Below are 13,628 nucleotides of genomic sequence, written 5' to 3'. Positions count from 1 at the left end.
TTTGACAATGTCCAGACACATTTTTGTTTGCCTGCCTCAGAGTGAGGGTATTACTGGCATCTTACAGGTAAGGACAAAGTTGCTGCTAAGCATTCTACAATGAATGGGACAAGTCCTATAACACAAAATTATCCAGCCTAAAAATGTCAATAGAACCAAGCTTCAGAAATCCTGATATAGGATAATGATGAGGAATAACACTGCAAGGGTTGCCTAGATTTGAGCATAAAGGGCTTCTAATGACAAGTTAGGATGTGATCCTTTATGGATCAAGGAAAACAAAACTTTTTTCCACTGAAGCATCCCAATCAGCTAGAATTTTTAGTCCTAATAATCTAGCAACTATGGATAAAATGGATTGAAGATGTGAGAAATGCAGGGAAGTCTTTTTAAGAAGTGAATGCCACAGACTAAGTAGTCAAGCATGTGGCAATGAATGAAGACCTGCTTTAAGCTGGTAGAGGCGTGAACAAAAATAGGTTAAAAGCTACATGGAATTTGTAATATAGGTTTTTATAATACCTGAAAGAAATCAGCATTATTAACACTATTTATTTCTGATATTGGGATTATAAGTGGTTTTTTAATACTTTTCTTTATCTTCCAATTTTATATAATATGCAAGTTACTTTATGATCATTATTTTTAAAAATGTATAGCTGGATGTGGTGGCACATGCCTATAATCCCAGCCACTTGGAAGGATTAGGCAGAAGGATTTCAAGATTGAGGTTAGCTGGACAACTTGGCAAGATCCTGTCTCAAAATAAAATAAGAAGCACTGGGGATATAGCTCAGTGGTAAGAATATTTGCCTGGGGCTGGAGCTGTGGTTCAGTGGTAGAGCAATTGCCTCACATGTGTGAGGCACTGGGTCAATCCTCAGCACCACATGAAAATAAATGAATAAACAAAGACATTGTGTCCATCTACAACTTAAAAAAAAAAAAAAAAGAATACTTGCCTAGCAGGTGAAAAACCCTGTAATGCAAAAAGAGTTATGTGCGAGGAAATAGCCATAGGATACAGCAATCAGTTCAGTTAAACATGAGAGAAAAGGATAGTCAAAGATGATTATGATGAATCCAGCCGAACAAGTGAATGCAAAGTTAGTTTGAGGAGGACATTAGCGCATGGAGATCCACTCTGGTCATGTTGAGTCGCCCTGTGGGTTCCTTTTCCTCACCTACTCCCCAATTACAAGTTTCTATTCTTGGTCTCTGTTCTTTCATGTTGATCTCACCTGAACTAATGGCTTTAACTAGAACCTCTTTTCAATTTCTCAGACATTTGTTTGGTCTTTTACTAACCAGTGAGTGAGGGCAAATCACTGTGCTAGCACTATGGGGCATACAAAAACAAAATAAAACTCAGTCCCAGATGTCCTGAGGTTTTCTCCTGTCTCCCAGTCCTCATGAAGGAAACATAGCTCTACATTTCTATGTGCCAAATGTTACAAACTGCACTTTATAACTTCACCCCATCCAAACCTAAAAGAATTAGCTTTATTCACCAAACTCATTCTCCTATTTTTTTTTTATTTCCACCTGTTCATAACACCAAAATTCATTAAGTACATACTATAAGCTTGAATCTAAGCTAGGTCCTTGAGGACCTTCCAATCTAACGGCAAACACAGATATTAAGCAAATAACTAAATAATTAAACATGGAACCCATTACAATTATAGTAGCAGCATTATTTTCCTAATAACCCAGGTTAAAAGTCTCAGTAAACTCTTTGAGTCTTCTTTTACCATGACTTACAAATTCATCATTTCCCCTTCATACCTACTGCCACCAATTTTGTGTGGGCCTTTATTACTTCAGTCTGATCTATGGTCACTTAACTGGCATTCTGTTGCCCATTTACCCCACCCCACACATTGCTATTAGAATCCTCATCAAGTATTATTCATGCCACAAATAGGAGGCAGGGGATTCAGTAGCTGCCTAATGTCTATCATGTAACTTCTGATATATCCCTTTTCTGGACATGCCTTGCCCTTCCCTGGTTCCTCAGTTTTGCTCCTACCAGTCCATCCACCTGGAGAATAATCTCCACTCTCTAAAGAAAATATGTTTATTCTTTACACCCCAGGTCCCCAAAACTCCTAGATCATCCCACCTACATATGATCGCTTATTCTGAACTTCAGGCAGTCTATCACTCGTTTACCACCTGATACACTGCATGTAGTAATTTGTGTTTCATCCGTCTCCTGCTGCAGTCTAAGATCTCTAGTGTCTTTCCATCCTCAGTGATGCCTGGGCACAAGCGTTATCTTCCTTGATTTTTTTTTTTTTTTTTTTTTTTTTTTTAAGTTCAATTAATTCTCTGGCCAGGTCTCAAGCAGCTCATACTACCCTAGGGTTTTCTCTGCTGTCTGCTCCATTTTGGACCTGCCGCAGAAGCTTCAAGGACAACACCAACGGCCAAGAACAAGATCGAAGGGCCCAGCAAGAAAGAAGTACGCGTCCTGTGAGTGCTAAACTGTTTAAACAGTAGAAGTGGCGGGCGTGACGGGTACTGACCTGCTCCAGCAGATAGATGAGCTGGTCTCGAGCCAGCCTCTTGAGCATGGAAAAGTCAGGCAGCTCAGGGGCGTCCGGACGATGTGGAAAAGCCATGGCAGGGGACACCAGTGCCCCGGTGTAGAAGGAGGCAGACGCCTTCCGCTCTGAGAAGGCCGGTAGTAACCCAGGGTGAGCACAGGATGTCTATCCTGCTCGCCTGGGAACAGAGTCCCTGAGCAGAGCCCCCGGAGGGGCCTTTGCCCCTCAGCCGCACTCAAAAAATGAATGGCCGCCTCCCAGCCAGACGGCCGCGGACTTGGGGGGCGCCTCGTCTCAGACCTGCAGTCACTGTGTGGCGACCGTCCCTTCCTAATCTACTCCGTTTGTCAGCAGGATTCCGGTCTACATCAGCACAATCTCCGCGGATGCCGGAGAAACCCACCTCGGCCCAGAGAGAACCGACTTCCTAGACCTCCCGGAAGTTCCGTTCACTAGCCTAGAGTTTAGAGAACGGCGTCCGGGAAGGGACAAGTGAACGCCATAGGACGGGTTAACTTTCTAGTTTCATTTCCTGACTGGAGGAATTGTTGCTAGGATAAAGTGATGGTATAACTTTTTTTTTTTTTTTTCACATAAGGGAGTTTATTAAGCAAATAGAGTGTCTCCCAGTAGGGTAAGAGAGAAAAAGAGAAAGGGCCTGTGCCAGAGAGAGTGGAAAAGTGAGGAGGAGAAAGAGAGCAAGTGAGTAGGAGAGAAAAGCAAGAGAAAAAGATGGTATAACTGATTTTTAAGGATACAACCAATTATTCTGGCTCACCCGAGTTGGGCACATTCTCAATTTCCTTTTCATTTTGGTAAAGAAGATTGAACTCAAAGGTGTTAAATTTACCCAAAGCTGCATCCCCAGCTTTTTAATTTCACTTTGAGATAGGTTCTCGCTAAGTTGCCCTGGCTGGCCTCGAATTTGTGATCCATCTGTCGCAGACTTCCAAGTCACAGGGATTTCTGTTGTGCAGTTAAACCAACTAGGTCTGCAGAGCACGGATCACTGGAGTCTCAGATGTCAATCAAATCTACTTTACATATTTATCGGTCAGATAGGCAACTGTGGCTGGGGGCTGCAGGAGGCGAAATGCGTGGAAATGCCTATCCGTGTTCCGGTCCAGCGGAAGCCAAACCCTGCCGGCTGTGGCATTCAGATATTGAAGTTTTGACTTGTTAATGACCTAGTGGGAAAATGGATGCATAAATGAATATATTCATATGTTAAAAACAACCGAATAAGTTAAAGAAGATAAAGACAAGAATACAACTCTATGGTGCCATTTTCATGGGGTTCTAAGTCGGGAGAAACTAATCTACAGTGAAAACTGTTTTCAGGAAAGTGATTCCCTTTGAGGATAGGAATTGACTGGGAAGATAGGAGGAAACTGTGAAAGGTGATGATGGTAATGATCTGTATCTATTTTGTTTATTAAAAAAAGGTTTATGAGAGACATAGGGGCTGGAGAAGTAGCACATTGGTAGGGCCACTTGTCTAGCATGCACAAGGCTCTGGTTCCATCCCAGGCATCTCAGGAAGTAAATTATACATACACATACATATGACATATGTGGAATAATCATGTGACAAAGAGGGACATGAGGGATGGATCAGGGTGACAATAACTGAAACTCTGAAAAAAATTGGGTAGGGGAGTACCAGATATTGAATCCAGGACCCTCTACCATTGAGCTACATCCCTAGTTTTTGTATTTTGTTATTTTTTGAGGTTATTTTTTCTTTTTGACAGGTCTTGGTAAATTGCCTAGCTAGAGATCCTCCTGCCTCGCCTCCCAAGTAGGGAGTCTCTGCCCTCTGTCACCACAGCCAGCTGAAACTCTCTGAATAATCATTCCATCATATCATTCCCTGGTGAGATACATACGAAGGGCAGAAAATCACATCCTGCCAAAAACTGAACCTGATCAAACTTCAATATCTACCTGTTTGTAAAACACATAGAGATTTGTGGGAACATGTAAGCTATAGAGATCAAAGCAACCATATTTACAATACAGGACTTAAGAGACTCATCAACAAACTATAAGGTTACAATGTGTGAACCTTGTTTGGATGCTAATTCAAATAAACCAACTAAGTCATTTAGGAAAAATCAAGAGGCCACAATCAGCTGGGCAAGATGGACCATGCCAATAATTCCAGCTACTCAGGCCGAGGTTGGAGGAACACAAATTCAAGGCCCTGGCAATTTAGAATGACCCAATCTCAAAAGTAAAAAATAAAAAATAATTGGACATAACCAGTGGTAAAGTGGTCCTGAGTTTAGTTGTAGGACAGCCTTGAGACACCACTATCAGAATATTAGCTGATTTATCAAGAGCTGGTGATGTAGTACGTTAGCAGAAATACTGGATTCAATCTCATATCTCACACACATCACACACAAGTGTGTTCATGGCATTTTAACTTTCTACTTTTCTACGTTAGAAAAGGGCTATGCTCATACTGAACTTCAGGAGCTCATCTAATATTTTATGCTGAGCTTCCCCTCCCCACCCCCCCACCACATTCCCATTAGCTTGAATCTCAGCTGCACCAAACTGGAGGTTGCCCTAAGATGGTGAACTTTTCTATTGTCCCTTAAAGCAGGTAAGTGTATATTCTCTACAGTGAAGGCACAAGTTATTGTGTGTGTGTGTGGTGCTGGGAATCGAACTCACGATCTTGCACACACCAGGTAAGCACTCTACCACTGAGCCACAAGTTCTTTTGTTGCAGTTTGCCATCCTCTTGTGCTTGGACCAAAGGCTGCTGTGAGGTAACTACCCTACTGTTATGGTTTGGATGTGAGGTATTCCCCAAAAGTTTACATGTGAGATAATACAAGAATGTTCAGAGAAATGATTGGGTTGAGTCTTAGTGAATTACTCCCCTCTTAGGGTTTAACTGAGTGGTAACTGAAGGCTGGTAGAGTGTGGCTGGAGGAGGTAGGCATTGGGAGCATGGTTTTGGGGTATATATTTTGTATCTGACAAGTGGAGAGTCTCTTACCACTTTTTGATTCTCATGAGCCACTGCCCTCTGCCAGCCACACTCTTCTGCTGATGTTCTGCCTTACCTTGAGTCCGGAGGAATGAAGACTGCTGTCTGTGGATTGAGACCTCTGAAACCATGAGCCCCCAAATAAACTCTTCCTTCTCTACAGCTGTGCTGGTCGGGTCTTTTAAGTCACAGTGGGAATAGCAAAAAAACCCACCTGGAGCTGCTTTCTCTCTAGCTCAGGCAGAATCTTGTTACCTGTTCCTTCCTCCACCAGACATGTTGTACCTGTGCTTCACAATGCAATTCCACCTCATCCAGTGTTGCCTTAATGTTCTTTATTGCCATGTAACAGGACTGAGAACAGGAGTCTGTGGCATCCCATGACCCCAGCCCAATGAACACAGAACTGGAATTATACCCCATCCCACATCCCAGCCTGGGCTCACAGACTTTCCTGCAACACTGAATCTGGCATTTCCTAAATCAGGTATGGTGGCACACACCTGAAATCCCAGTGACTTGAGAGGCTGAGGCCCTAAGTAACTTAGTGAGACCCTGTCTAAAAATCTGTTTAAAAAATGGCTGGGGATATGAGTCAAAGGTTAAGTGCCCCCACATTAAATTCCTGGTATCCTCCCCTGCCCCCCCCCCCAAAGAAACTGGAATTTCCTAAAACCAACGAGTTAGTATCTGAGACACACTGACAGGCTAGAGCACGAGACCTGCCATGGCTGAGCTCCAATTGGGTAAACTGGCAAAGGTAAAAGGCAAGGTTTTCACCATCATATACTGACTGTTGGAAGTCCCCCAGTCATTTCTTCATTCAACTCAACCAATATTGAGATGTTAGGGGCTGGGACTATATCAAAGAACACACAAGTCTCTTAGCTTCATGAAGTCTACATTAAAATGGGGGGAGTGGAAGATAAGTGGTAACAACATAGTAATAACAGAATTTAAGACACTGAAGAAAATTAAATGGGGTAGTAATAAAAGATGCTTTAGATTGGATGATCAGGGGAGGCCCCTCTAAGAAAGTGATAAGTGATTCGAGACCTAAATGACAAAAAGTCAATCACATGAATCTGGGGGTAAAGAATGAGTAAAAGCAAAAGCCTAAATCGGCATGCTCCAAAAATGGGAAAAAATGTTTCAGATTAGTGAGCAAAGGAGTGCAGGGGATAAAGTATATGAAAAACACATCCATCCAAGTTTGAACTTGCAGCTTTCCACAGACCACTGAGGAAAGTGAATGGTGAGACAATTTGCAAGACATGCAAACTGTAAGCCTTGTGTGTATAAGACCCTGTCTCAAATAAAAAATAAAAAAGGCTAACTGGGCATGGTGGCCCATGCCTGTAATCCCAGGGACTCAGGAGGCTGAGACAGAAGGAGCACAAGTTCAAGGCCAGCCTCAATAACTTAGTGAGGCCCTGTCTCAAAATAAAGGCTGGGGATATAGCTCAGTGGTAAATTTCCCCTGGGCACCCCCATACCCAAATTATATCAATGAGCAGGGTGCTTTGCACAGAGCTCTTTGATAGGGATTCCTCTTATCTCTTCCAATGTTTAGTAAGGGATCACTCCCCTTCTGCCTTTCTCATTCTAGCACTATCCAAGGGTCACTCCAGAGACACAAAGCAACACAAACTCCTACATTTTATTTTTGCACCTAAGGAAAACAAAACAACCAATTTACTAAGAGCTCAAAAACTGTTAAGTGTTCAATGATCAGGAAAAAAAAATGAGGTCAGAAGGCAAACTTTTAACTTCCTCCCAAACATATTATTGGCAAGTATCACAGAAACAATACTGATTTTCAGTATACAAAAGTTAAGCAATAAGGGGGAATACTGAAGATACAAAGACTGGGAGCAGTGATCCAAGAAACTTAAATAACCAAGCAGCTCTTTCTGTCCATATTCCAGGCTCATCAATTCTTCTTATTCCAAAGTGGTTATTATCCACATACAGAAATCTTGGCATCTCCACAAGTTCAACTCCAACTCAAATTCTGTACAGGAAGTTCCCATTGCTGTCAAAGAACTCCCGTCCCCTCTGCACTACTCTGCTGCTGAAGTTCTGGTTTCCTAGCTCCCCTGTCTTCAATAGTTCCAGTTTCTCGTCGCTTGGCAATCTACTACTGTCAGTTCTTCCGGTGTCTGCGCAATCACTGGAGTACTTTTGCAGCTCTCTCTGATGACCCAAAGCTTCAGTGACAGGCATAAAGCTCTCCTTCTTCAAGCCCTGGATTCCTTTATTCCTTCCCTTTTGGCTCACTGCATTAGTACTGTGAGTTTTTGACTCTATCACTGTCAAAGCTGTACTGTGATGCTGATCTTCATATGAAGCTTCATCCCCTGGCATCAGCAAAGAGCTTGATACAGAGTGGTCTGCGGCAAGTGGCTTCAAGGTATTTCCAGAGCCCTGGAGCTGCTGGAGTGAGTGGGCAAACTCCGCTTTCTTAAGGACTTTTTGATCCTGCTTCACTTTTTGTTCCAAAGTGGGTACAAATTTACTTTTTAAGACCCTTCGAATAACATCGGTGCTGACATTAAAACCTTCGGCCAACCTGGGAACTGACCAAGAATCTGCAAATTCTTTATGTAAATACCTATGGGAAAAAGGAGCAGGTTTTCCAGTTGTGAAGAAGTCTCCTACTAGAACAGTTAATTTGACAATAACAGTCATAAATTAAGTAAAAAGAAAAGGGCTTTGGAAAAATTGTAAATGCAGGCCTTTTACTGTGCCAGTTAAGTAAATATGTTCCATTCTTGCATACCCACAGCAACCCCTGATCACTTTCAGTCAGGCCACTTCATTTCATGTCAACTGAACACTTCCCACTGGAGTCTAATACCCAAGTTACATCCTGGGATGAAGGAGAACTGAACTTCACTCCCAAAAGCATAAAGTTTAATGGTGGATAAATGTATCATACAATGGCACTATGCTAAGTTACAGCAGGGGATGTAGTAAAAACATCCAAAAGGCCTGGCCCTGGAAGTGTTCAGGATATTCAAGCTAGAGCTGATCAGAAAAGATGAAAAGAAGTAATAAGCTAGTAGAGAAGAGGGCAGGAGATCAAAGACACTGATAGCAGAGTGAGCAACATGTGAAATACTAAGAGGCACATCCCCTTCACTGGGATAGGTCAACAGACAGGGCAGAAGTAAGATCACATTCACCTCAAGGAGCCTGAAATTTATCCCAAGGCAACAGGAAGCCAAGAAAGGACTTTAAGCAGTGGAATGCCATGGGTAAATATTCATTCTGAAGCTTAACTCAGTGACTGTTTTTGAGTACAAAAGTGTAGGTGGATGGATAGGCAGAGAGCACTTGCTCAGCACACACCAGGGCTTGGGTTCAATCTCCAGCACCATATGAAAAAAAAAAAAAAAAAGTGTAAATGGAAAGACTAGGCAAGAAACAATGCCAACAAGTGCATAGGACAGAAGAGAGCTAAAGAATATTTAGGAAGGTCAACTGATAGAATTTGGTAAAGAACAAAATATTGGGAATGGTAGTATCAAAGCCAAGATTCAAGGTATTAGTTGGGCCTGGTGTGGTGGTGCATGCCTGTAATCCTAGCAGCTCGAGAGGCTAAGGCAGGAGGATTGGGAGTTCAAAGCCAGCCTCAGTAAAAAGTGAGGTGCTAAGCAACTCAGTGAGACCCTGTCTCTAAATAAAATACAAAATAGGGCTGGGGTTGTGGCTCAGTTGTCAAGTTCCCCTGAGTTCCATCCCTAGTACCAAAAAAAAAAAAAAAAGGTACAATGGTTGAGGAGTTAGAAAAAAGCAGCAGAATTAAGTTGTCAGGTAACAGTGATTAATTCTATTTTGTATATGTTCAGTGGGAGGAACCTATGTGATTCAGGTTCAGTTTACGAGATCAAATGCTACAGGAATTTTAAGGAAGCTAAAGACCACACAGTGTCAGTTGAATCTAACAATAACAATAAGGAAGTCACTGATAGATTTAAAGAGAACAGTATTACTGTAATGGTTAGCGAAATCACACACCCAGGCGGGATCTGTAGTTCAGTAGCAGAGTGCTTACCTAGCATGTATGAGGCACTGGGTTTGATCACATAAAAATAAACAAAAGCATTCTGTCCATACACAACTACAAATTTTTTTTTTACACACAAAAAACAAAAAACTAACATGGGTAGGAGCAAGTTGGGGAAAAAAGATGAGGTAGGATTTTTAGTTTTATTTTTGGGGGGGAGGGTGCTGGGGTATTGAACCCAGGAGCACTAACCACTGAACCATATCCCCAGCCCTTTTTATTTTAAAACAGGGTCTCACTAAGTTGCTGAGGTTGGCTTTGAGCTTGCAATACTCCTGCCTCAGCCTCCAGGTGTGTCACCACGCCCAAGAAGGGAGGGTTTTAAGATAACAAGTTCCACTGGGTGAGGTAGTGCATGCCAGACTCAGAAGTGGACACAGGAGAATTCCAAGTTCAAGGCCAGTCTCAGCAACTTAGCAAGACTCTGTCTTGTCAGTGGTAAAGCACCTCTAGGTTCAATCCCCAGTACCAAAAAATAGAGGTTCCTGAGTAAATAGATGGGGATGACCTAAAGCACACAGAGAACTGTCCTAAACAATTTATGGGCTATCACTTCTCTCAAAATATGAAAATAAAAGATAAAGAGCAAGACCAGGAAGCTGACGGGGTTTTTATTTAATGGACTATTTGAAATTGTTAGGACATCTATTGACTACAAAAGGGGATTTGATAAGTAGGAAGCTGGAAGGTTTGAAAAGTTGTTGTTCAAGACAGTACAGTAGAGAACTTATTGCCTAGCATGTGTAAGTCCCTGAATTCGATTTCCAGCACCAGGAGGGAGGGGGAAAAAAAGTGGGGGGAGCTGGGCATTACTCAGGAGGCTGAGGCAGAAGCATCTCAAGTTCCAGGACCAGGCTAGACGACTTAGCAAAACTGTCTCAAAAATCTCAGAATTAAAATAAAAAGGGCTGAAGATGCAGTTCAGTGGTAGAGCACTCCTGGTTTAAATTCCCAGTAATGACTGGGGACCCAGAAGGGAGATAGTACAGGCTCACAAAACTTTTTAGGGATTAAATCCAGAGGCACTTAACCACTGAGTCACAGCCACAGCCCTTTTTATTTTTTTGAGACAGGGTCTTGAAAAGTTGCTTAGGGCCTCACTGAGTTGCTGAGACAATCCCCCTGCCTCAGGTTCCAGTATTACATGTGCCACCATATTCAGCTGGACTCACGAAATCTTAACCAGTTTCTATAAAATCTTTAAGTTTTAATTGGAATCATTCTTCATACATAACCAATGTAGGTCTACTTATATTATATTAACAAAATACAAATACTTTTGATCCAGTAGTTCTACTTCTAGGAATGTATACAACAAATATGCCTAGCAGATATGCTGAATGTTGTGCATACAAAGTCCATTCATTTGTAAGCAAAAGAATGAAAATAACCCAAGTGCCCATCATAAATAATAGGTAAAATTATGGTTTACCATGCATCTATAAAAAAGAATTGAGTAGCCCTCTCTTCTGAAATGGAAAGATCCGATAGGTCACATCAAGTTAAAAAAGAAAGTGTAGGGGCTAGAGTTGTAGCTCAGTGGTAGAATACTTGCCTAGCATGGGTGAGGCACTGGGTTTGATCCTCAGCACCAAATAAATAAATAAATAAATTAAAGGTCAAATTCATCAAAAAATAAAGTGTAGAACAGAATTTATAGTATGCTACATTTTGTGATTCAGGTGGTGAAAATAAAAACTTGTACTTGCTGTATTTGCATAAGGAAATCTGAAAAAAGACTTAAAAACCAATAAAAATAGTACCTATAGGCAACTAGACAATTCTCAACATGTACACTAGGTTATAGTTATAATTTTGAAACATATATAACACATTACCTATTCAAGACAAAAAAAAAAAAAAAAGAGAGAGAGAAATTTAAAAAGAAAAGCAACTGTAAAACAAAATTTTTTGAGAAGGCACTTTTTATGGTTTTTAAAGGTATGGATCCTCTTTTTTCAGGAAATGCATATAACCAGGCTGGGGATGTAGCTCAATGGTAGAGCACTCGCACATGCAAGGTCTTGGGTTCCCTCCCCAGCACAGGGACCAAAAAAAAAAAAAAAAAAAAAAAAACCAGGAAAGAAAATTCACATAACCATGTAAGTCCCACTTCTGAACCTAGGGTTGCAACGTGTTTTTTTAAATTTTCTGTAAAATTGACCAATTATATTTTTATATCATGTATGTATGAGTATGTAATTCCACTATTACATACAATTATAATGCACCAATTGAAATATGAAAAAAGAATATTAGTAACCTCAAAATTATATAAAATGTTCAGCAACTGTCATCTGTTAAAATGCTAATAAATATTAAAGAGATGAGAGCCAGGCTGGTGTGGCAGTCCTGTAATACGAGCAGCTTGCAGCTTGGGAAGCTGAGGCAGGAGCAACTCGAGTTCAAAGCCAACATCAGCAACTCAGCAAGACCCTGTCTCTAGCGGAGGGGGAGAGGACGGACGACTCTTTGGATTGGGGATAAAGCTCAGTTGGTAGTGTGCTTGCCTCGCACGCAAAAGGCCCTGGGTTCAAATCCCCAGCACCGCAAACAAATAAATAAATAAATACAATACAATACAGAAAAGGGTTGGGGAGGTGGCTCAGAGGTTAAGCGCCCCTGGGTTCAATCCCTGGTACAAAAAAAAAAAAAAAAAAATCAAATCTACATGATAAATTAACGAAATTAGTTATATTACTATATTTTCTGCATAAATTTTTCTATAACAAAAGACAGAATACAAAAACAATACTCAAAAGGCCAAACCCGTGTTGTGGCCCCAGGATCCGTCACCTCTCATCACAGTGGATGCTAACAAAGTACCCTGAGTCTTACCGTATCTGCTCCATAGCTTCCCATGTCAGGGTTCTGGGCTGGGCACCAGGCGCCTCCATTTGCCTCCGAATTTTCTGGAATCGAATTGCTTTTTTCTGTCGTATCAGGGTGCTGGGGGAAAGAACCAATGGCAGAAGCCATGCGTGGAAGCAAGGTGGGTGTCTGAAAAGTCTAGGGCTAACTCACCAAGAGCCCAGCCCTCTTTGGTCGGTAAAGGCCACCAGGCCGTGTGGGCCACCTTAGCGCTACTCTGTACACCGCCCCCAAAATCTAACATCTAGAACAATAGTTGCCCGTAAGCATGCCGAACTATCTTAAAGGGTAATGAAACCTACGTCACTAGCGAAGGGACCTGTGGTTCCAAAGGAGCTGAACACCGGCCCCTACGCAGCTGACAACACGGAAGGAGTTCGAGCCACAATGGAGGCGGCTGAAGGATGCCCCGCGCCAAGGGGCCGCGGACTGAAGAGCCGAGGCTGGAAGGCCAGCTTCAGGCTGAGGGCCGGGAAAAGAGGCGGTACCTCCGGACCTCCTGCAGCTCCCGCTCCTCCGGCTCCCAGTCGGAATCCGGGTCCGGCTCACGGTCGGTAGGGCCTGATCCCGCCAGTCCCCGGGTCGCGAACCTATAGCGAGCGACAGCAGTACGGACTCGGCAGCCCAGCAACAGGCTGAGGGTAACCGCCATAGTGAAGCAATCCAGCCTTCAGCAGCCCGCAACACTACAGCACCGGAAGTAGGGGAAGGCCCGGAAGCGGAAGGGGAGGGACGGAAAAATAGGGCAGTTGCGAGGCTTTGCCCTTTACAGGCTAGGTGGTCGGTCTAGGACTGAAATGCTTAGTTGCCCAGTCTTCCCAGCTGAAACTGTTTGACTACCTTGAAACGCGAGGGCCTAAATGAGGTTCAGAACACTCCTGGAAAACGAGATAAACTTTAATAAAAAGACGGATTCAATTACCAAGAGCCGCCCCTCTGTCTCAGGCTGCCCAGGCCTGCCTGTCTCCGCCACCATGGCAGGAAGGGCGTCCACCCTTGGCAGTCGACTGACGGCGACAGACCCGTGCCTTGGGCACTTGACTCCAATGGTAAAAGGGACACGTCGCTGTGGTGACCTCCAGTCCCAAGGTTCAGACATCCCTTATCAATTAAGCCCAGCTTCAGG

The 13,628-nt window shown here is 42.8% G+C and overlaps 1 protein-coding gene across 7 annotated transcripts in view; it reads right to left on the bottom strand.

Moving 5' to 3' along the window:
* The window catches only part of LOC306652708 (vacuolar protein sorting-associated protein 33B), a 29,962-nt gene extending 16,737 nt beyond the window's left edge, over positions 1 to 13,225 (bottom strand). Inside the window, exons 1-3 of one of the 7 annotated variants that reach the window (XM_079125460.1) lie at positions 12,991 to 13,178; positions 12,470 to 12,580; positions 7,205 to 8,173 (exon numbers count right to left, since the gene is read on the bottom strand). In XM_079125460.1, the coding sequence (XP_078981586.1) occupies positions 7,567 to 8,173; positions 12,470 to 12,580; positions 12,991 to 13,154 (882 nt within the window). In that variant the 5' untranslated portion in view covers positions 13,155 to 13,178 and the 3' untranslated portion in view covers positions 7,205 to 7,566. Of the gene's footprint in view, positions 1 to 2,531; positions 3,099 to 7,204; positions 8,174 to 12,469; positions 12,581 to 12,990 lie in introns of those variants that run through there. The other 6 variants (XM_079125454.1, XM_079125453.1, XM_079125456.1 and 3 more) reach the window with 6 other exon arrangements.
* Between the last annotated feature and the right edge of the window lie 403 nt (positions 13,226 to 13,628).

This window comes from Sciurus vulgaris, assembly GCF_902686455.1.
Source record: "Sciurus vulgaris genome assembly, chromosome: 2".
Classification (NCBI taxonomy): Eukaryota; Metazoa; Chordata; class Mammalia; order Rodentia; family Sciuridae; genus Sciurus; species Sciurus vulgaris.
The sequence above is the reverse complement of the archived record's forward strand: the minus strand, read 5'-3'. Positions and strand labels throughout refer to the sequence as shown.